This window comes from Pelophylax lessonae (genome assembly GCF_965119305.1).
Source record: "Pelophylax lessonae genome assembly, chromosome: 11".
Classification (NCBI taxonomy): Eukaryota; Metazoa; Chordata; class Amphibia; order Anura; family Ranidae; genus Pelophylax; species Pelophylax lessonae.
The window spans coordinates 176,976,421-177,001,273 of NC_138778.1; the positions used below are offsets into that span (position 1 = coordinate 176,976,421).

The 24,853-nt window shown below is 43.9% G+C and overlaps 1 protein-coding gene across 1 annotated transcript in view; it reads left to right on the forward strand.

Annotated features, from left to right (window-relative positions):
- The window catches only part of FMNL1 (formin like 1), a 121,290-nt gene that overhangs the window by 40,648 nt on the left and 55,789 nt on the right, over positions 1-24,853 (forward strand). Inside the window, exons 5-10 of the mRNA XM_082271785.1 lie at positions 7,234-7,317; positions 8,855-8,995; positions 10,298-10,403; positions 13,629-13,705; positions 15,693-15,786; positions 17,610-17,684. Coding sequence (XP_082127911.1) covers positions 7,234-7,317; positions 8,855-8,995; positions 10,298-10,403; positions 13,629-13,705; positions 15,693-15,786; positions 17,610-17,684 — 577 coding nt within the window. The remainder of the gene's footprint in view (positions 1-7,233; positions 7,318-8,854; positions 8,996-10,297; positions 10,404-13,628; positions 13,706-15,692; positions 15,787-17,609; positions 17,685-24,853) is intronic.

Below are 24,853 nucleotides of genomic sequence, written 5' to 3' on the forward strand. Positions count from 1 at the left end.
GGGGTCTTGTGGTGAACGCGGGCCCCTCTCTGTAATGGTAAGGATGGGTTCCCCTCTATCCTACAACATGTCACAGATCCCCCTAATTGAGTGTGATTTTTGTGTACAAGAAGCCAGGAGGCTTGGTTTGGGAGCTGACAATCTAATTGTAAAAATGTGAAAATGATTGTAGTCAGTGGCAGTACTAGAACTTTACTGTGATAGTATAAGTTATCCTACCTGTCAGTAGCCACAGGGCGATGTCTATACATGTATACTGCATTCCAGATCATTCCTTTAGCTAAGCAGATGCCTCCCGACGGCCACGGACCGCATACGGCCCGCTAGGGTCCGGTACCTCCGACCACGCTGACCACCATGAGGGTGAAGGGTTGTGAGGCCGAGATCCTTCTGCAGACATGCCGCTATTCTGTGCAGGCCGCCGCCATTGTCTGGTAGATCGCACGAGGCCGCCATTTTGGTGTAGCCTCGTGTCTCCAGCATGGGGGCGGCCATGTTTGAGGTGACTCAAACACCTCATGGAGCCAGGGGGAGGAGCCGGCAGGCGTGTTAAGGGGCGGAGCCACCTCTTTTACCCAGGAAATAGGACCGAAGACTTCCTGTCTGTAACAAGACAAGCACTGAGCAAGCTGATGAAAACTTCTGTGCATCAGGGATGAGCCTTGGGGTCTGTCTCTCTCTCTGTGGGGTCCAAAAAGGCAGGTAACACTGAGGGGCTCTGTTGCGACTGGGGGACACAAAAAAAAAAAAAAAGTTTTTTTTTTTACTTTGTCATTTTTTTGTCGCTGGCAAGTGTCTTGTATAATCATTGACCCTGCCGCATAGGTATCGCCACCTGATCCCCTCAAGGTGGCCGCAGGACCCTCCAGTACCCCACTTGTTTTTAATGCATTATCGGCAGTTTTGGAGTCTTTGGTATCCCGGGTGGAGGTGGCCTGTCAGGGACGGGGGTCAAGTAGCGACCCCCGCCTACCCCTATTGTTTATCAGATACTTCAGATACGGATTCGGAGCTGGTCAATGCAGTTGCAGGTCCCTCTTAGGGGGCTGTTGTCTCAGGTAATATCTCCTCAGCAGTGAGGAGCACGTTTCTGCCTCCGCCATAGCACAAGAGTGGTGGATGCACTAGTTGTGTCCATCCAGGAAACCTTTAGTCTTGAGGTTACACCGGCAGAGGTAGCTGAGACTGAGATTCCTTTTTGGTACTTGTTAGTCTACCAAAAGGGCGAAGGATTTTCCTTTACCCAAATGGGGTCGTTTTTGAAACGAACCCCTGTTATTTCCAAACGCATGGCTAGGTGCTATCCATTTGAGGAATTCCTCTTTAAAGGATAGACGGTACCACCTGCTGTCTTGCCACAGACTGTTAGGATAAAAAGACCTCGTAACTAACGAGGACCTTCCTTTTCTGCTCATATAGAGTTGTTCGTTCCGCGAGGGCGGGCGATAAGGCGAAACCCTCCAAAGCCCCTTTAGAGGGGTTTCAAAGGGCGCTGGTCGGGTAAACAAAGAGTCCGGCTCAGCCAAGCCTGAAGAATATAGCCTGATGCGCCCCTACCCATCTCTGGGGTGGGGGGGGGGATGTCTTCACCGGTTTCTGGAGGACACAGGATCGAGTTTCGATCACTTCCACCGGTGCGATTCTTCCCTTCTAACATTGAACGGTTTCAGGGGTTCTATTTGAACCTATTCACAATGCCCAGGAAAGAGGGCAAGGTGCGTCCAAATCTGGACTTGGGAAGAAATAGAGTCCATCCGTACAGTGGTGGCCTCCCTGCATCAAAGAGATTTCCTGGCGTCCATAGACATATAGGATGCCTATCTTTATATCCCCATCATCGCAGGACATCAGCGTTTTTTCGCTTTCCCAAAGATCATCCCTGGTTCCCACCAGGAGACTGAACTATCTGGGCCTAAGGTTGGATACATCCTGGGCAAGAGAGTTTCTCCTTGCTGGGAAACTCCAGAAGGTTCAGTCAACGATTCGGAAGTTGCTGTCCGTCAATTGGCTGGGACTGATGGTGGCCTTCTTAGAGGCAGTACCGTATACCCAGTCTCATACCCGAATTCTCCTGAAGGAGATTCTTTTTTAATGGAATCAGAATTCCGATTCCCTGGACAATCGGATCCGGTTGAGCGAGCGGACCAGGAAGTCTCCGATGCTCAACCAGGGGAAGTCATTTCTTCCGATAGTATCCAGATTACCAATAAGGGTATCGGAACTGAGAGCGATCAGATTTTGTCTGATTTACTGGATCGAGCAGCCCGATTCGGATCCAATCGCATATGGCCTCTTCATCCAGAGGTTTTTCCCTAGCTGTCCCTTCATTGGGACATCCCGGATGTGAATCTGTTGGCACCTTGGCCTAACAGGAAGGTGCGGAGGTTTGTAGCTCGCGCCACGATCCTCTAGCGGACGCAGCAGAAACGCTGATCGCCCCGTGGGGGCAGTATCCGCTACGGCATGCCTTCCATCCTCTCAAGTTGCTGCGGGAACTTCTTCGCAGGATAGAGGTGGAGGGAATTCCAGTTATTCTGGAAATTCCGGATTGACCTCGTCGAGCCTGGTACGCCGACTTGGCGAGGCTAGTCGCGGACGCTCCTTGGAGACTTCCTCTCAGGGAGGATTTGCGGTCTCCGGGACCGATCTTCCATCTTGCTTTACAGTCGCTGGCTTAATGGCCTGGCCATTGAGACCCAGGTACTGAAGGACAAGGGAGTGTCAGCTTCAGTTATTCCTACCTCCAGTTAAAGCAAGGAAAGCGACTTCCAGCACATGGAAGTCTTATATTGCATGGTGTGAATCTATTGGATTTCCCCCACATACCTATTCGGTGACCCGAATTTTGGTCTGTTTGCAACAAGGGGTTGAGCAGAAACTATCCTTGAGCACGATCAAGGGTCAGGTTTTCGGCGTTAGCAATCTTCTTTCAAGAAACCTTTGGCTAATCATTCCTTGGTGCGGAATTTCATCCAGGGGGTGCGACATCTGGCTCCGCCAGTGCGCGCACCCTTACCGCCTGGTATCTTAATTTAGTGTGGTCGGTTCTTCAGAAACTTCTCTTAGAAGATATTAGGGAGATTCCCTTGCTTACATTCCCAGAAGGTGGCCTTCTTGGTGGCCATTACTTCTGTACGCAGGGTGTCAGAACTGGCCGCATTATCCTGTCGTTCCCCAGATCTGGTGGTTCATAGGGTTCAAGGTGGTTCTTCTTCCGAATCCATCCTTCCTTCCTAAAGTGGTTTTCGTAAGACGGACTCACTTTTTGTGATCACGGATAGCCCTTGAAGGGGGTTGCCTGTGTCTGCCGCGACCAGATCTACATGGATCAGTCAGACGGTGGTACAGGCTTATTCTATTAAGGGTCGGAATCCTCCGTTCCCTGTTAGGGCGCACTCCACTCGAGCGCTCAGTACTTCCTGGGCCTTTCGCCATCAGGCGTCAGTGGTCCAGGTATGTAAAGCGGCCACCTGGTCGTCGGTACATACCTTTACAAAATTTTATAAAATTGATGTGATGGCATCGGCGGATGCCTCATTTGGCAAGGTTTTGCAGGCCGCTATTTGAGGAGACCGGTGGTCTACCTCGAGGGTTTTTTTCTGTTTGAAAAATTTTTTGTTGAGTCTCATCATTAAGGATGAGCATTGTAAACTTCTAGTTGGCACCGGTTGGGCCTTCTAGATTGGATTTGATTTCTATTTTCCCACCCCTCATTTGTGATACTGCTCTGGGACTTCCTGAAGGTGCTGTATCACCGAGGACTACGTCTGTCAATGAGCGATAGAGAAAAATGGATTTTTGTAAAATCTTACCGTAAAATCCTTTTCTCTTAGCTCATTGACAGACGTAGTACCTGCCCCTCTGTTTTTTTGAGTTGGGTTGGGTTAAATTCTCTAAAGACTGCTTTATGACATAACTGATTTGCTGAGGCAGAGAGAGAGAGGATATACCCTCTGGGACTGCCCCTAGGGTGTGGCCAGAGCATTTTTCATTTCCTGTCTAGTCCTACTCCTGTGGAGGCAACATAACCCGAAGGTGCTGTATCACCGAGGACTACGTCTGTCAATGAGCTAAGAGAAAAGGATTTTACGGTAAGATTTTACAAAAATCCATTTTTACATTTTTTTACAAATAAATATGTGAAGTGGCGTGCATTTGTATTCAGCCCCCTTTACTCTGATACCCCTAACTAAATTCTAGTGGAATCGATTGCCTTCAGAAGTCATTGAATTATTAAATAGAGTGCACCTGTGTGTAATTTAATCTCAGTATAATTACAGCTGTTCTGTGAAGCCCTCAGAGGTTTGTTAGAGAACATTAGTGAACAAACCGCATCATGAAGGCCAAAAATCCCACCAGACAGGTCAGGAATAAAGTTGTGGAGAAGTTTAAAGCAGGGTTAGGTTATAAAAAAATATCCCAAGCTTTGAACATCTCACAGAGCACTGTTCAATCCATCATTCGAAAATGGAAAGAGTATGGCACAACTGCCAACCTACCAAGACATGGCCGTCCACCTAAACTGACAGGCCGGGCAAGGAGAGCATTAATCAGAGAAGCAGCCAAGAGGCCCATGGTAACTTACATAGTTACATAGTTACATAGTTACATAGTTAGTGAGGCTGAAAAAAGACACAAGTCCATCCAGTTCAACCTATGTGTGTGTGTTTGCTTTTAACCGTACATTGTATACCCCTGTATGTTGTGGTCTTTAAGGTGTCCATCCAATAGTTTTTTGAAACTATCAATGCTCCCCGCTGATACGACTGCTTGCGGAAGAGAATTCCACATCCTTACCGCTCTTACAGTGAAGAACCCCTTACGCACTTTAAGGTTAAACCGCCTTTCCTCTAGTTTTAGTGAGTGGCCACGTGTCTTATTGTATTCCCTTACTCTAAATAGTTTGTTCCTTATGCTCGGGTCGCCAGTACAGTATTTGTACATTGATATCATATCCCCCCTCAAGCGTCTCTTCTCCAGAGAGAATAGGTTCAGTGCTTGTAGTCTTTCCTCATAGCCGATGTCCTCCATTCCCCTAATTATTTTTGTTGCCCTTCTCTGGACTTTCTCCAATTCCAGCACATCCTTCCTGAGGACCGGTGCCCAGAACTGGACAGCATACTCCAGATGTGGCCGGACCAGAGTCTTGTAGAGTGGAAGAATAATCTCTTTATTTCTGGAGTGAATCCCCTTTTTTATACAACCCAGTATTCTGTTGGCTTTGCTTGCAGCGGCTTGGCATTGCATGCCACTTCCAAGCCTGTTGTCTACCAGTACCCCCAGGTCCCTTTCCATCCTAGACTCACCCAGAGGTTCCCCCCCTAGTGAGTAGCTTGCTTTCTGGTTTCTGGCCCCCAAGTGCATTACTTTACATTTTTCTACATTAAATCTCATCTGCCATGTAGTTGCCCACCCCATGTAACTCTGGAGGAGCTGCGGAGATCCACAGCTCAGGTGGGAGAATCTGTCCACAGGACAACTATTAGTCATGCACTCCACAAATCTGGCCTTTATGGAAGAGTGGCAAGAAGAAAGCCATTGTTAAAAGAAAGCCATAGGAAGACCCATTTGCTGTTTACGAGAAGCCATGTGGGGGACACAGCAAACATGTGGAAAAAGGTGCTCTGGTCGGATGAGGCCAAAATTGAACAGTTTGGCCTAACAGCAAAAAGCTACTTTGTGTGGCGGAAAAATACCACTGCACATCACCCTGAACGCACCATCCCCACCGTGAAACATGGTGGTGCAGCATCATGTTGTGGGGATGCTTTTCTTCAGCAGGGACAGGGAAGCTGGTCAGAGTTGATGGGAAGGTGGATGGAGCCAAATACAGGGCAATCTTAGAAATAAAAACGGTTAGTCTGCAAAAGACTTGAGACTGGAGCGGAGGTTCACCTATCAGCAGGACGACGACCCTAAACACACAGCCAGAGCTACAATGGAATAGTTTAGATCAAAGAATATTCATGTGTTAGAATGGCCCAGTCAAAGTCCAGACCTAAATCCAATTGAGAATCTGTGGCAAGACATGAAAATTGCTGTTCACAGACGCTCTCCATCCAATCTGACAGAGCTTGAGATATTTTGCAAAGAAGAATGGGCAAAAATGTCACTCTCTAGATGTGCAAAGCTGGTAGAGACATTCCCAATCCCTGTAATTGCAGCGAAACGTGGTTCTACAAAGTATTGACTCAGGGGGGCTGAATACAAATGCACACCACACTTTTCAGATATTTATTTCTAAAAAATCTTGAAAAACATTTATCATTTTCCTAACACCTTACATTTATGTGCCACGTTGTATTGGTCTATCACATAAAATCCCAATAAAATACATTTACGTTTTTGGTTGTAACATGACAAAATGTGGGAAATTTCAAGGGGTATGAATACTTTTTCAAGACCCTGTAATATGTATGTGTTTGTTTTGACTGCCATGCACTAGATCATACTGCAATGCATTAATACCATGTATTGCAGTGCATTTTTTACCTTTTTTTTGGACTGTTGTATTTCTTTTTATTCTAATTCTGCCTAATCAATTTCAACGAGGTTACATACATGTAATAAGCCACGCAAGATGATGATACACAAATAACGTTCCATATTACCAACTGGAATACAGGAGACACAATGTCACTGTGGTTATATTGTTATAAAAGGAAACCAACGAGGTTGGTACACTTTTCACATTGCCTAAAGATGAAATGTAACAATACCGGAGTGGTTTATCCATTCTCTGGCGAAGACAAATTCATTGACTCCAGTTTTCCATCAGTTTAAAACCAAATAAATATTCAAAGGAAGGGGCCTAAGGGGATAAACCTGGGGGGGGGGGGACAGGGGTAACCATTCCCTATGGTAAGGGTGAAGGATACTGGGGAGGTATGGGGGGTGAAACACTAAAACCTGGCCAGGGAAAGGGAAGGTCGTTCTAAGATGGCGGTTGACTATCTGCTATTTCTATCCTCTGCAGCTAGCTGCATTGCTAATGATCTGTGCAAAAAATGCAGTGTGTACTTTTCTTTTTTTTTTTTTTTAAGCTTGACACGGGAGGTGTGACCAAGTACTAAAGAATCCTTCAATTTTGTGTGTGTGAAGTATTAAAGATTAACCAAATAGCTAAATTTATGTTTTTAAAGTATTTTTTCTGATAAAACAAGTGTGAATACCTTCAGTCTGTGTTGTGTTTCTTGTCCAAAATGACATAAAGCTCCTTTGTTTTGTTCACAGGTGGGTGGAAGAGTTCTTGAGTCCAGAGGTTGGTGGCCTTGAAGCTCTAGTGGAGTATTTGTCCTATGCTCAGTGCTCCTTCCCGTAAGTCATCACAACTAAACAATTACGTACATTTTCTCAGAAAATAGGTACAAGAACTAAACCACAACCCCCCAAAATCTCTCTCCCCCACACACACACCTTCCACCGCGTCAAATAGTAGGTGTGGTCAAATTTCACTAACAGTTGGAGGGTCCTAAAAGGGCATTAAATACCAAGAGTGCATGATGTGCAGAGTGTAGGGGGAAGGGAGGGGGTTACATATAGAGTGTAGAGTTCGGGGTGCGCTACACACAGAGTGTAGAGATCAGGGGTGCGCTACACACAGAGTGCAGAGTTCAGGGGTGTGCTGCATACAGAGTGCAGAGTTCGGGGGTGGACTGCATACAGAGTGCAGAGTTCAGGGGTGCACTGCATACAGAGTGCAGAGTTCAAGGGTGCGCTACACACAGAGTGCAGAGTTCAGGGGTGTGCTGCATACAGAGTTCAGAGTTCGGGGGTGGACTGCATACAGAGTGCAGAGTTCAGGGGTGCACTGCATACAGAGTGCAGAGTTCAAGGGTGCGCTACACACAGAGTGCAGAGTTCAGGGGTGCGCTACACACAGAGTGCAGAGTTCAGGGGTGCGCTAAACAGAGTGCAGAGTTCAGGGGTGCGCTTCATACAGAGTGCAGAGTTCAGGGGTGCGCTGCATACAGAGTGCAGAGTTCAGAGGTGCGCTACACACAGAGTGCGGAGTTCAGGGGTGCGCTACACACAGAGTGCGGAGTTCAGGGGTGCGCTACACACAGAGTGCAGAGTTCAGGGGTGCGCTGCATACAGAGTGCAGAATTCAGGGGTGCGCTACACACAGAGTGCAGAGTTCAGGGGTGCGCTGCATAAAGAGTGCAGAGTTCAGGGGTGCGCTACACACAGAGTGCAAAGTTCTGCCTTCTTCCACAGCTGCTTAGCTCTGCATCCCATATCCACATCTCACTTTCACCCCTCCTCAGCTCTGACCTCTCCACTTCCCCTCATCTTCTCCCCATCTCCTTCAAACCTCCACCCTCTTCCACCTGTCTTACTTTTGTTGCTGTATTAAGCAGTCGGCTCTAGTACTTCCTCACATATAATAGTTGACTCTGCATTTATCACTTACTGGGAGATAATCCAGTTGGGGGTGTTGTCATCTTCACTGCACCCCGGGCACCTGCATCTCCCTTGTCCCCATCCTGCACTCAGTGGAAGGCACTCAAGAGATCAGATCTGTGGGAGCCGTTCTTAAGCAAAATGTCGCTTGTAAACACAGAAGCCTGACTTCTGTGTACAAATGATAGTGGTGAGCAGAGGGCTTGAGCCAGAAGTGGTGGAACTGAGTTCCAGCTGCAAAAAAGCCCTGATTACATATAATCTGTGTGCAGTTACATGCAGATTTCATGGTTGTCTAGATATAAGTCTTATTCAACCATTTCCATCTTTCCCATTTTTTTTATATCTCTGTATCCTGCATAACTGATGTCTTGAGAATTTCATGTCTGCTACGTGACTCTTTTCTCAGTTTCAGGCTTTTCGCTGTCTCTTAATTCTCTCTCTATTTCAGGTTAGATGTGGAGAGTTCAGACAATGGGACACCTGAGAAATCAAAATCTTTACAGAGGTCAATGGAGGATATTAACAAAAGCAGCACATCATCTTCTTCTCCTGCAACCATGCCTTCACGTGCCCGAAACCTAACCACCAAGTAAGCCATATGTGACCATGACCACTTGATTTCAGTGTGTTCCTTCCATTCTTGAGCACCAGTAGGTCACCCCCTACATAGCATATAGTTCATATTCCTATCGCACACCTTCCTGGTTTGTAGGCTCGTGTATATTGGGTGCTGAAGCGATCACCAGTTGGCAACTGGATTAGTTACAAGTAAATACATATTCGCCAGCACACCAAGGCTCTTGCAAAAGCAGTCCAAAACTTTATTGAAGTTACGATCACATCAAAAAATAGTGCAACGTTTCGGAGCCGCAAATTGGTTGCATTTTGTTCTGGTTTGTATTTGTTTTGCATTATGTATTTTATTTGTATTGTATTATATATTTTGTCCCTATTGATGAACAGAACATCCTGTTGGAAATCACCTATCTACAACATAATGTAAATCAGTCCATTGCAACCAGTGATAAAATCAATCAGTAGCATTATAATACAATGACCCTGGTAGCTGAGGCTCTCAGACTGAACCTGCCAGGATGGAAATAAAACCGCTGCCAATGCTAACTGCTTTTTATAAAATGCATGCTTCTTTGTAAAGCTGATCATACATGGCTTGAATTTTGGTAATTTCCTGTTGAATCGGGCAAAATTTGAGCCATGGGTGGCCCTATTTTCACCACCTGGCTTTACAAACTTCAGTTTAAAAACTGAAGGAGCAGGGCAAGAAATTGTTGGCCAAACAGTGGCTTTATCCGATCCGACACCGCCTCTGCTCAGGTATTTTTTAACAGGTGTGGTAGTAACACTAGCTGGCGGGGGAGATTTACTTTATCCACGCTGTTTAGTGCGGATGGGAAAATCTATTGATTTTTCTCGCTAAGCTCATGGGGCTACATGAGAGAAAGTTTCACATGTATGGCTAGCGATCTGATTGGTGACTGTGGATCACTGTAAAATATTGCCCTTTTCATTTGTTAAAGAGATTTCTATGTGGAGGCTAAACGAAAGAAATCTAACAGATTCCTCCAATCACACTAAGCAGTGAGGATGAAAGAATCTCCTCTGCTGGCTATTGAATTCTTACAGCTGGCTCCAGCAATTGTCAGAATATTTAAACATGGCCTGCAGTTGTTTGGCCAAAATGGAACAATCTATTTTTGTCGAGCCGGGAGATGCCAGCAGGGGTGCACCCATAGCTTGAGTTTTACCCAAAATACGAGCCATGTATGGCAGTCTTAAGTTTCGATTTTTCATACCTTTGTACTGCTGCTCATGTTGTCTGATTGGTGTCAAGAAATGCCTAGCAAGCTGATTTGAATGTGTGCCCTAACAGATACAACTTTTACAACCGCGCTACAATGAGGAACTCTCGGCACGCTAACATGAAGGATGACGTACACGTGTGTATCATGTGCTTGAGGGCAATCATGAACTACCAGGTTTGTACCAGGAAAACTTTACCTGATTTCATTGTCATTGGCTAGCTGAGAAGAATAAAATAGGAAAGTTTAGGCCTCTCTATCATCCCGGGCGTAGCGTAGAAATAGCAATTTCCTTTTACGTTCACTAGAACAATGTAATAAAGTCATCATTTTAACATACGAGGAACAAAATTATAGGGAGGTTTTAAGGTTTCCCAGAAAATTGATCCATCAGTCAAAGATGGAAGAAACACATGTAAGCATGACCTTGTCAAGAGGTGACAAATATCTGAATCTATCGTCTTTTGGAAAGTAAAGTGTGGGTTTGTGAGATATATATATATATATATATATATATATATATATACACACATACAGTATCTCCCAAAAGTGAGTACACCCCTCACATTTTTGTAAATATTTTATTATACCTTTTCATGTGACAACACTGAAGAAATGACCCTTGGCTACAATATAAAGTAGTAAGTGTACAGCTTGTATGACAGTGTAAATTTACTGTCCCCTCAAAATAACTCAACACACAGCCAATAATGTCTAAATCGCTGGCAACAAAAGTGAGTACACCCCTAAGTTAAAATGTCTAAATTGGGGCCATAGTGTCAATATTTTGTGTGGCCACCATTATTTTCCAGCACTGCCTTAACCCTCTTGAGGATGGAGTTCACCAGAGCTTCACAGGTTGCCACTGGTGTCCTCTTCCCCTCCTCCATGACGACATCACGGAGCTGGTGGATGTTATAGACCTTGCGCTCCTCCACCTTCTGTTTGAGGAGGCCCCACAGATGCTCAACAGGATTTAGATCTGGAGACATGCTTGGCCAGTCCATCACTTTTACCCTCAGCTTCTTTAGCAAGGCAGTGGTCATCTTGGAGGTGTGTTTGGGGTCATTATCATGTTGGAATACTGCCCTGCGGCCCAGTCTCTGAAGGGAGGGGATCATTCTCTGCTTCAGTATGTCACAGTACATGTTGGCATTCATGGTTCCCTCAATGAACTGTAGCTCCTCAGTGCTTGCAGCCCCAGACCATGACACTCCCACCACCATACTTGACTGTAGGCAAGACACACTTGTCTTTGTTGCCGCTACACACGCTTGACACCATCTTAACCAAATAAGTTTATCTTGGTCTCATCAGACCACAGGACATGCTTCCAGTAATCCATGTCCTTAGTCTGCTTTTCTTCAGCAAAATGTTTGCGGGCTTTCTTGTGCATCATCTTTAGAAGAGGCTTCCTTCTGGGACGACAGCCGCACAGACCAATTTGATGCAGTGTGCGGCGTATAGTCTGAACACTGACAGGCTGACCTCCCACCCATTCAACCTCTGCAGCAATGCTGGCAGCACTCATACGTCTATTTCCCAAAGACATCCTTTGGATATGACACTGAGCACGTGCACTCAACTTCTTTGGTCGACAATGGCGAGGCCTGTTCTGAGAGGAACCTGTCCTGTTAAACCGCTGTATGGTTTTGGCCACCTTGCTGCAGCTCAGTTTTAGGGTCTTGGCAATCTTCTTATAGCCTAGACCATCTTTCTGTAGAGCAACAATTCTTTTTTTCAGATCCTCAGTTTTTTGCCATGAGGTGCCATGTTGAACTTTCAGTGACCAGTATGAGAGAGTGAGAGCGATAACGCCAAATTTAACACACCCGCTCCCCATTCACACCTGAGACCTTGTAACACTAATGAGTCACATGACACCAGGGAGGGAAAATGGCTAATGGGCCCAATTTGGACATTTTCACTTAGGGGTATACTCACTTTTGTTGCCAGCGGTTTAGACATTAATGGCTGTGTGTTGAGTACTTTTGATGGGAAAGCGAATTTGCACTGTTATACAATCTGTACACTCACTACTTTACATTGTAGCAAAGTGTAATTTCTTCAGTGTTGTCACATGAAAATAAATAATAAAATATTAACAATAATGTGAGGGGTGTACTCACTTTTGTGAGATACTGTGTGTGTGTATGTGTATATATATACACACACACACACACACACACACACACACACACACACACATATTGCAAATGTTTATTGCATGAGGGCAATCAGGCCTCATTGTATTCTGTTGAATAATGAGCACCAAACTGTGTACAAACTTCAGTGGCGTTCCGGCCACATGGTCTCTGGAGGAGGACATTGGGGTAGACCTTCAGGCAGAGCCAGACAATCAGTAGAACACTGGCAATGTGATCTCTGGAGGAGGATATTGGGGTACTGACATTCAGGCAGAGCCGATCAGTAGAACACTGGCTGTGTGCCATCTCTGTAGGAGGATATTGTGGTAGACATTTAGCCACAGCCAGACAATCAGTGGAGTTTTTGCCACATGGTCTTTGGAGGAGGAACTTGGGCATGACATTGAGGCAGATATTACTGTATCTAAAGCCCAAGCTGTTTTTCTTGATTTTGGATAGGGTAGAGAAAGATTAGAACAACAGTCATGTTTTACTGCAAGGGCTCCGTTTTGAGAAATTTACCCTTGCTACTTGTTTTGGGGGCAGCCTTTTAGCAGACAGGAAGTGAGAGAAAATCTGCAACAGGAAACCGTGCTAATCACACGGCCATTGGTGTGCGCTGGGAGGAAACTGCCAGTGCATTGATCCTGTCACATCACACTATCTACTTTTCTTTTTATTGAAATGTCCAATGTTCTATTCACAAAGCAGTGTCGTGATGCAGTAGTTTGTGCCGCAACCCACTTTGCTGAAACAAAGTTCTGTATGCAAACATACACAGACCTTTTGCCTTATCTCGAAATGGCACTGTGCAGGGCATGGTGTGAATGCACCCTAAAGTAGAACATTGACCAGGAGAAAAAGCATGGTCCTTTTAATTCATTACTAGCTGTAATGAGGGATACAATACAGGAATAGTCTAAATCCAATTGTCACTTGCATTCCAAAGGATGTAACTGGGAGAGTGAAAGTTGAAAAATGTTCTAATTGCTGAGGCCACACGAGAACTTTTTTAGTAAGATTTGGCTACTGGAATCCCCATGGGATATACAGGACCCAGTGTGGAAATCCACTAAAAGAAGCTCAAGGACAGGCCTGGAAGACCACCAATTGGGTTGGGGGGGGGGGGATCAGGGAGGCAGACAGTAAACTGTCCCAGATTTGAATATATTTGGTCAGTTTGTTGGTAATAGACCTATGTGTGTATTGATGAACAGTATATTTTATTAAATTATGGTGTCTTCTTCCAATGCAGTCTGGATTCAGTATGGTGATGTCCCACCCCTCATGTGTCAATCAGATTACCCTCAGCCTCACCAACAAGAACCCACGGTGAGTAGAGCCTATGATGGAAACTGATGTGATATCATCTGCCATTGCTTATTTTTTCAGGATGTTCTCTCTTACTTTCTCTTCTTCATTTCATTCCAACTGCCAGCTTATATAATAATTAAAGGAAGCCCATCCTGAGCTGACACAGAGGCCGCCTTTACTTACCCCTACTTTTAGAAATTTTAGGTACCTGGCTGTCGTGTTGAGCGTCTTCATTATTTTGTGTAGCGCTACCCTTGCAGGGGCTGCTGGTAATAGCTGGTTCTTCCCAAATAGTACAGAGACTGCCCTCCACCACAAGCGCCAGTCCATGCACTCTGGCTCCAATAACTCTAAGGCAGTGGTCCTCAGGGCCCACTAACAGGCCAGGTTTGCGAGATAAGTGAAATACATCCCAGGTGATATAATTTGCTGCTCTGTGATTGCAGTACTCTAGTTTGCATCTCCCAAGGTAATACCTAAAATCTGGCCTGTTAGTGGGCCCTGAGGACCGGAGTTGAGGACCACTGCTCTAAGGGATGTCTTTTTGAAATCTATTGCTTGCAGAACTTTCAATAGGAGAGGGGTTAGGGCATGGGATACTCCAACGAACGATCAGTAACAGCAATGAAAGGACAATCTGCTACCTAGCCTCTGTCTGGAGGTAATTGGGGACATCAGACAGTCTAAGTCCTCACAGTTCTAGACCATAAGGCAATTCTCTGTAGCATCTGGTTACCTTGTGCCACTACACAGCTATTGCTACCCAATCTAGTTTCTTCTAGGAGACTGCACTGTAAAGGAGGAACATGTCCTTCTGTACTCACACTCCAGGATTCTGGTGTGGATAAGGGAATGGCCAGTACTCTGAAAACCTATGAGAGCAGTCCAAGCTACCTCTGTTATTTATATTACAAAAGCACACAGTCACCATTAATTAATTCAGGGTTTTTACTCACAAGTCCCCAGGGCAGCTGCCACCTTCTACCCTGCTGTGGACATGGTCCAGTGGGGGAAACAGTCCTCCTCCAGACCAGATCCATTATGGTAAAATCCCACAGCCGGCTCCTCAGGAGATAAATCAAGGCTCTCATCCCTGACACAGCTCAGGCCTCAAGAACAGCTTTGCAGTCCACGGGCTGTGTGGGCAGCCGCTTCTGTGGCTTTAGAACCCTTCTGAAGAGAAAGAACAATCTCTCCAGGACTTCTGACTATTTTATAACATTACCAATAACCTTCTGGACACTCCTCTCTTGCGACTGGCTAGAAATTGATAAATATTCAGACTGTTCATTTGAATCTCTCTCCCTACTTCCTGGATGCTTCTTCCAGAGGCAGGGAGAAGCAATCAAACCCCCAGCCTGTGAAACCATGAACAGACCAGACCAAACAATCACTGTACCTTTGACTACAGAAGAAGCCAAAAAACTAAATTTGCTTAGCATCCTATGCTAGGAGGATACTACATCTGAGACAACAATCCAGGACAACAATACAGATAAACTTTTCCTAGACTTGATCTGCATTAATGTTTCCGGTCAGTAAATCAAGTACTGAAGCTAATTGGCCAGGATAGCAGCAAGGATAACCATAATGTTAACGAGGAAGTCTGCAATGGCAGCTCACATACTTCTCTTCTGACCGGTTTATCTCAATGCACACCATTATTTAGTATATACATAAGCCCTTTTCTATCACCATGTGCCTCCACCCTTCCCTTTCCTCTATTACCACAGTTGCATTGACAGGCTCAACTTGTTCAGAAAAACTTAACACCAACAATTACCTAGTTTGTTTCTTACAGCTGTTATGCTAGTATGCTAAGATCTATTGTATCCTTGCCATCATTTTAAGGTCTATATAATTTTATGATCTTTAAAGTATTTTTTCATAAATGCCATCTATTGCACTTACATCACTGGTATGTAATTGAGAAACAGACTTGTTACTTGCAACCATTCCACACCAATAGGAAACAAGCAGCTTTCATATTTGCCCTTTCCTTTAGTACGAAGGCCCTGGTCCTGGAGCTTCTGGCAGCTGTTTGTCTGGTCAGAGGAGGACATGAACTGATACTCTCAGCTTTCAATTATTTCCATGAGGTAAGGGTGTATATGCTTTCATGATGTAGTAATAAAGCAAAGTGGTAAATGCTAACTGAGGATTTCCAGCTTCTGCCTTTCTTCCCTAATAAAACAATATCAAATGAATGTATGTCAAGGGATGCTTGGGACACTCATTCGTACTTTTATTAACCACAGAGTAGTTGTGGTTTATTTATGCATCACTAGGATTCGTCTAAAAACTAATGAGAATAGAGATGAATAATTTCCTTCCCGGTGCCTTGTTTCTATCTCCCTCTCATTTATTATTTACTGAATAGATAGAGAAGAGTTAGAAGGTTTATAGAGCGGTTTTTGTCCCCAGTGAGGAGACCTCCTGCCTCAATCACACAACAAAAAGTAAATAATTCTCACCGTTGGGGACAGAGACTGCAACAAAACATTTGTAGAGGTTGTAACCCTTCCCAAGTCTAAAAGAGCTATCACTGCTGTGTCTCCTTTGGAGTGATTCTACTGACTTCAGTGCTGGTGACACAACAAATATGTGGGGCTTTCCCCACCATGGGACATAAAGCACTTTACTCACAACTTACAACAGAGTCGTTTTGGCTAATATTCTAGAACAGTGGTCTCCAAACAGACTCGGCCCTGTGCATTTATCTGGCCCCCAGGGCACTATTTTATCCACTAATACCAACATTGGGGCATAATTTCCCCCACTGATGCCAATGAAGTGACAGAATTCCTCCCAACGACACCAAAGATGAGCACAATTCCTCTTAAGGACATCAACAACGGGGCCCAATGACATCAACAATGGGAAACAATTCCTTCCAATGACACCAGTGATGGGGTATTGTTCATTTCCACTGATGCTGGGACCTTTTCCACTCCCAATGCCCAAAATCTGGCCCCCCATAAGTCTGAAGGACTGTAAACAGCCTCTTTAGTAAAAAAGTTTGGACACCCCTGTTCGAGAAGATGAGGTCCCAACCAGCCACCACAATGCAACCTAGCTTGAGAGGGGATGTCTCACCTCCTGTTGTGTCTCATGGGAAGGAAATGAAATTGAATGAGTGGAACATGGCATATATATAATGTATGTATATATATATATATATATATGTATATATGTATATATTAGTGATCGACCGATATCGTTTTTTTGTTGCCGATACCGATATTTTTGCCAATGCATATCGGTATCGGCCAATATTGGATATTAGATGATGTCACTCCACCGTACCGGCAAGCGTCATGGTGACAGGACCGTTGGCTTTTACTCCCTATCTCTTGCTGGACACCTGCTGGCGACATTGACACTGGCCAGAAACCCAGCTAGCAGTACATCGGCGGTGGGGGCAAGTACACGGGCTCAGCCCGACATCCGACCAGTGTGTGTTTTTAACTTCTATTGATTTTATGCAATAAACTGTGTAGTTTTTTCCACCACTATGCCGTTTACCATCTGATTGATTTCATTAATACAATTATTACCAGAAGCGCTCCCTAACTTCCAGCCTTCTCACTCAATATTTGGAATATCGCCAATATCGGCCAGTTCCGGGGCCAATACAGATATATCGGCAAAAGTCAATATCGGCCCTCGATATATATCGGCCTTGCCGATAATCAGTCGATCCCCAATATATATATATATATATATATATATATATATATATATATATATATATATATATATATATATATATATATACACATATATATATCGATAGACAGACATATACCTACATACGTTTGTGTGTGTGTGTGTGTGAATATATATATATATATATATATATATATATAATATTATTATAGCACGTAATAATTCTTTAATACTGCTGACTGTGTTTGCACAGGTATGCGGAGAAGGTGCAAGATTTGAAAAGTTAATGGAATATTTCCGAACTGAGGATTCCAACATTGACTTCATGGTGAGTGTGCAACATTGACATTAAGGTGGAATATTTAAATATTAGATACAAAAGGAAAAGTGGGGGATTGAGAAATTACCTTAAATGTTTCATCCATTGCTGTATGTCCATAAAGGTATGGTTTAAGGAGTTTTGGTTGAGGGAGAACTTGGGTTGTCTACATACAGTTGTGTTTAAAAGTTTGCATACCCTTGGAGAATTGCTAATATACAGTATGTACCATTTTTAAAGATAACATGAGTGAGCAGGAAAAACACATTTCTTTTATTTCTTATGGGATTCATCTTATAACTGTAGGTCATAACAGAACATCACAATCATAAAACAAAATATGGCAACAAGTAAATGAAATGTTTAAAAGTCAGTGTTATGTAACTGTATCCGCAAAATGATCAGACCAGTGGTGATGTGCAATTTCTACTTTACTTAACAATGAAAATCAACTTAGATTACACAGGAGATCATGTGAACAGGAGTTTCTAGTACAAAACGGCAATATGAGGAAGGGGGGAACGGGCATAAAACATATAAAAACAATATTGCAGTTCTACTAATGGCCACTAGATGGCAGCAGAGTGCTCTGAGTTCAGCTTACTGATAGGGTAGAGAGCTGAAGATTCTTATGTGTTCCAAGAGATTAATCGTTCATTCAGCAGACTGGGAGCTGAGGGGATTTCGTGCTGGCACAGACTTCACAGCGGCACTGCTGATGCTGACTTGGGTCAGGAGGCTCTGGGGGCTGTAGATAGGACCACCCCACTGCTTGGACAGCTTCTCCACATGGACTGTAACAGAGTCCTCTCCAGTGACTAGGGCTTGGATAGATGCTGCGTGCTCTTGTGCTCACTGCTGGTGGCCCACACACCAGACATAACAGGTGAGGACCCAGCACCTGGGGACAGCTCACTTGCCCAGTCACTGCTGTCCCATCAGGCAGGATCTCTCTGAGCTCAGGAAGCTGGGTGGAGGTGGCATTTATACTCCCTGGGCGTGTCCAGGAGCTCAGGGGGTGCTGGGAGCCCAGAGGATTGTGGGGAGTTGAGATAAAGGGACTTGCACCTGAATCTGGATAAAGGGGCACACCACTACACTTGCACACCCTTAGTTCTTAATACTTTGTATTGCCTCCTTTAACATCCATAACAGCGCACATTATTTTGTAATAGTTGTCCATGAGGCCCTGAGTCTTGGCAAAATGACTCCAGGTCATGCAAGGTCTTTGGTCATCTTGCATGAACCGCACGTTTGAGATCTCCCCAGAGTGGCTTGATAATATTAAGGTCAGGGGACTGTGATGGCAAATCCAGAACCTTCACCTTTTTCTGCTGTAACCACTGGATGGTCAACTTGGCCTTGTACTTAGGGAAAGTCCTGCTGGAAAGTCTAAGAGCATCCCATGCGCAGCTATAATGCAGAAGAATGCTTACTCTCTGCCAGTATTTTCTGATAACATGATGCACACATCTTGCCATCAATTTTCACAAAATTCCCTGTGCTTTTAGAGCTCACACACCCCGAAAACACCAATGAGCCACCACCATGCTTTACAGTGGGGATGGTATTCTTGCCGCTATAGGTCTTGTTGATCCCTCTCCAAACATTGCCTTTATGGTTGTAAACTTAAAGCGGAGTTCCACCCAAAAGTGGAACTTCTGCTCATTTACTTCCTCCCCCCCTCCGGTACAACATTTGTCACCTTTCAGGGGGAAGGGGGGAACGGGTACCTATTTTTGACTGGTACCCTTCCCCACTTCCGGGAGACGGCGCAGCGGCGCTGTCCCTTCAAAGTTTGGTTGGCCCCCTCCTCCTTTCCCCGCCACCCAGCCAATCCGGTTGCACAGCGTGCTTCGCGCATGCACAGTAGGGACCTGCCTGTGAAGCCGCAAGGCTTCACTGTCGGGTTCCCTTACTGGCAATGGCGGCGGCAGCATCCGACATCCGATGGAAACATCGGCTGCGGTGCCGACATCGCTGGACTCCAGGACAGGTAAGTGTCCTAATATTAGAAGTCAGCAGCTACAGTATGCGTAGCTGCTGACTTTTAATTTTTGGAGGGGGAGTCTGAAACACCGCTTTAAAGCTCTATTTTGGTCTTGTAAGTCCAGGTTACAGTGTGCCAGCAGCTGTCAAGGTGTTGTCGGGCATATTGTTATCTACCTTTCTTCCTTTCTCGCTACTCGACCATGCAGATCATTTTTGTTCAAGTATTGTCGTATTGTGCTCCTTGAAACATCCACACCGTCTTTTACACAGAGCAGCCTGTATTTCTCCTGAGGTTACCTGTGGGTTTTTCTTTATATTTCAAACAATTCTTCTGGAAGTTGTGGCTGCAATCCTTCTTCTTCCTCTACCTGACCATAAATTGGTATCAAGAGAATTTTTCACTTCTTAATAGGTGATTAAACAGTACTGACTGGTATATTTAAGGCTTTGGATATCTTTTTATACCTTTTTCCATCTTTATTAAGTTCCATTACCTTGTTACGCAGGTCTTTTGACAGTTCCATTCTGCTCCCTATGACTCAGTATCTAGCCTGTTTAGTCCACGTGAGATCGAACAAACTCATTGACAATTTATACACAGACACTAATTGTAATTTTAAAAGCCACAGATGTGGGAAATTAACCTTTTAATTGCCATTTAAACCAGTGTGTCACCTTGTGTGTCTGTACCAAGACCTAACATTCCAGGGTATGTAAGCTTCTGATCAGGGCCATTTGGGTGATTTCTGTTATCATTATGATTTAAAAAGGAGCCAAACAACTATGTTACAATAAATGGCTTCATATGATCAATATCCTTAAAGTAGAACTATGTGCAACATTTTTTTTTTTTCATTTTGAATAGACCAAGGAAGGGTTATCCCATTGTGGAGATTTCTATTCACTTCCTGTCCCATAGCCAAACAGGAAGTGAGAGGAAATCACTGCAAATTAAGGGATTTGTTTTTGGAGACCCCCCAGGTCATTGGAGTTAGTGTCAATTGAAGATTTCCCCTCTTTTCCCAAAATGTTAGATTTTCTTTTACTTTCTGTTTCAATGATAATGGTAAACAGGACAAATAGAGAGGGTAAATCCCCTAACTGGGGCATAGACAGCAATTAAAATTGACAGGTGTTCTAATCCCTCTCTACTCTATCCAAAACGACAGAAAAAGTTTTGCCTTTAGTTATACTTTACCCACTTGTCTTCCTAAACATTTACCCCCTTTCATGACCAGGCCATTTTTTGCTTTTTATCACTGTATTACTTTAACTGACAATTGCATAGTCATGCAATGCTGTAAATAAATGAAATTTGTCCTTTTTTCCCCACAAAAAGGGCCTTTTGTTTGGTGGTTTGTGATCACCTTTGGGTTTGTTTCTTTTTGCTCTATAAACGAAAAAAATAAGATGGACAATAAAAAAATATATATATATATTTACTTTCTGCTATAAAACATATCCAATAAAAAAATATGAAAAATGAATGTTTTTGGTTAAAAAAATCCCAAAAAGGAAATATTTAGATTGGTTATAGCATCTAAAAACAAGATATTTATACTGGAATTTTATTTATTTATTTTTTTTACTAGTAATGGCGGCGATTAGTGACTGCAGGACTGCAATATTGCAGAGGACAATCGGACGCTAACTGACACTTTTTGGGAACCAGTGACACTAATACAGTGATCAGTGCTAAAAATTTACACTGTCACTGCCCTAATGACACTGGCTGGGAAGGGGTCAAACATCTAGAGTGATCAAAGGGTTTAACCAGTGCTTTTGTTTTTACTAGGGGATGTGGTGGATTTTATAAATAGCACATCCCTGCTAAATGAACAGAGCTCTGCCTTGTCTACATAGGCAGAGCTCTGTTCTGTGTCTCTCCTCGCCGATCATCCATTGGCTGGCACCCGTTGATCGGCTTGTGCTGTGTCTAATGCCCCCTACCTGGAACTTCCCTACTAGGTACGTGATCCGGCACAGGAGAGCTGTACTCCTATGTAAGGCGGTTAAATAAAAGACAGTTTTTTGGCATGATCAGTCATTTTTTCAATATCAATGCCAACATTTCATGATTTCTGCAAGGGTATACAAACTTTTGTGCACAGCTGTAGATACTTGACTATAACCCTACTGAACACCTTTTGGGAAGAATTAGACAACTCATTGCGAGCCAGGTCTCCTTGACCAACATCAGCGTCTGGCCTCACAAATGGGCACACATTCCCAAAGACGCACTCCAAAATTTTATGAAAAACCTTCCCAGAAGAGAGTAGACTGGAATGGCTGCAGGAGCCAACTCCATAATAATGGCTGTGGCTTTGGGAATGGGGTGTCCAATGAATTCATGTAGGTGTGATTATCTGGTTTTCTAAAACTTATGACCATATAGTTAATATAATGGCTGATTAAACATTTTGTGCTACTCACTGCAAGAAAGGTGAATCTACATGTTTCTAGAACAAGTTGGAAAAGGCAATAGAAAAACCAATGGTGGCTGGTGCTCCATGGGCCGGGGGGGGGGGGGGAGGTAGACGGACACCCCCTCCCCCCCCCCCCCGGCCACCCCAGCTCCATCCCGCACACTCTAACCCCCCCTGTCGCTGGCTCACTCACCCTGGGCAGGCTGCAGCGGCATCTTCCCTCTCAGTCTCCTCCATGGGCTTCCCCTGCGTCTGCTCCCTCCTCCTCCTCGGCCAATTTTTTTTTTTTGTATTTATAATTTTATTTGGAATTTTCAGAAAAATCATTACAGAATATATAACACCATAATAGGTAAATAGGTTACAAAGACATTGTCCACATCAAATTTCTCATCTCCGAGGTCTAATAGAGACCTCTAAAGATTCCCAACTCATTAATATGTAGTCATTTATCAAATATTCAGCTAAGGCAAGATATTGTTAAGTCAGCAAGTCTCTTTCTCTATTCCTGCTCATTCAATCCTTGCCTCTCTTTACTTCCTTGTACTTTAATTTAAATGACCTTTAGCCTCTAATCTTGTCTTTGTTTCCCCTTCTTCTTTCTATCTGTTCATTCCTTTCCTTTTCCCTCATCTTTTCTATATTACCCCCCCCCCCCTCTCTCTCTCCTCATTCATACCCACTATCAAACACCACACACACATAAAAAAAAAAAAACGAAAAAAAAAAACCGGATAATTCTCCCTCCCTCTCTCACCTCTCCCCCCCCCCCCCTCAAAGAGTGGTAAGGGACGCCTCCCCTCTCATGCAACTTCCACACTCTGAGATGAAGGCACCAACAATTGTTTGCCCGCATCTGAGGATATGAATAAGTTCCATGTTCTCCATGTTTTTTTGTATTGTTCCTGTTTATGTTGTGAGGAAAGCACAAGATCCTCCATTTTATTAATGTGTTCTCATTTTCTTACCCAGTCGAACATCGTTGGCGCTCGTCTATTTCTCCAGTGTTGGGGTATACATGCTCTTGTGGCATTCATCATGTGTGGCAGTACTGATCTTGCATATTTCCTCTCTGACTGCTCTGATATCTGTAAGAGGCAAAAGGCTACTTCTCCCTCGATTTTATAGTCTGTTACTTTTTGGACTATATCACCAATCTCTGACCAGAATTTCTTTATCTCTGGACAGTTCCAGAAAATGTGATATATTTTGCCTTCCCCTTCTCCACATCTCCAGCACCTATCTGATTCTTGAGTGTACCACTTATGCAATTTATCTGGTGTGTTATACCACCTAGTCAGAATTTTATAGTTTATTTCCTGCATTTTAGTGCATTTAGTTGGTCTAAATATTGCCCTAAACATCCTCTGTTTCTGTGTGTCCGTTATGTCTATATTTAGATCCACTTTCCATTTTTCCAACCATTTCAGATTCGGTTGGTCCAATGGAGTGTTCAACATTTTATATAGAATAGATAATGGGCGATCTATACCTCCTGTTTTCTCACATAGTTTTTCAAAGTGTGTCAGTGGTTTCTTAAACTTTTCCGGCTCCGGCAGCGACTCTAAAAAGTGTCGCAATTGGAGTGCCTCCCATAAGAGTAGCCTATATGGACCCTCCTCATCTATTAGTCTACCGATTGTAGGCCACATCTGCTGGCTCGTAAAATTTTTAATGCCATCTTGTCCTGTTTCCCACAGTTTTTTAAAATGCTGTCTCTCTAAGCCTGGGATGAATTTGGGGTTTCCCAAGATCGGATATAGTGGGGATTCTATTGAAGTTAAGTTTTGTCTCAGGGTCTGTTGAAACCCTATTCTTATTGTATTTCCCAACAAAGGATGTAACTTCAGGGGTTTAGGGAGTGTCTTATAGCACCAGATTGCTCTCTTTAATGAGACCGTCGTTTGTGCTTGTTCCATTTGGACCCATCTTTTCGTTTCCCAATGGTGCCACCAGTCCAGTATTCTATTTAAATGGATGGCGTGGTAATATCTACGCAAGTCGGGTACAGCTAGTCCACCCATGTTTTTGGGGAGTGTTAGTGTATTGCGCGCTATACGTGGTTTTTTTACCCGCCCAGATGTATCCACCAATCACACCCTGAATAATTTTGAAGAAACTATTAGGAATTTTGACTGGGAGCGCTCTCATGATATATAGATATTTTGGCAGGATGTTCATTTTGATTAAATTTCCTCTTCCAAACCATGACTGGAGGCCTCCCCTCCATTGTTCCAAAGTTTTCTTTGTCTCTCCAAGAATCCGAAGTTGCTCTTTATTCTGTCTTTATTTGTTTGTGATATTCCCACTCCCATTGCTTCGGATTTCCTATAGTTTATTTTGAAATTTGACAACTCCCCATATTGTTTAATTTCCTCTAGGAGTACTGGTAGCGATATTTCTGGTTCTGTCAGTGTGAACAATAAATCGTCTGCATATGCTGCAGTCTTATATTGTTCCTTACCTACTGTGACTCCTTTTATATCCTGATTCAATCGAACTTTGTTCAAGAAGGGCTCCAATGTCAGCACAAATAACAGGGGGGATAATGGGCAACCCTGTCTTGTACCATTTTTTATACTCAAAGGTTCCGACAACACACCATTTGCCTTTACCCTTGCGGTCGGGTTGGAGTATACCCTAGTTATTCTTTCCCGCATTATTTCACCTACTCCTATATACTTGAGTACCGACTGCATAAAGGTCCATTCAACTCTATCAAAGGCCTTTTCTGCGTCGGTACTCAGTATGATGCATGGT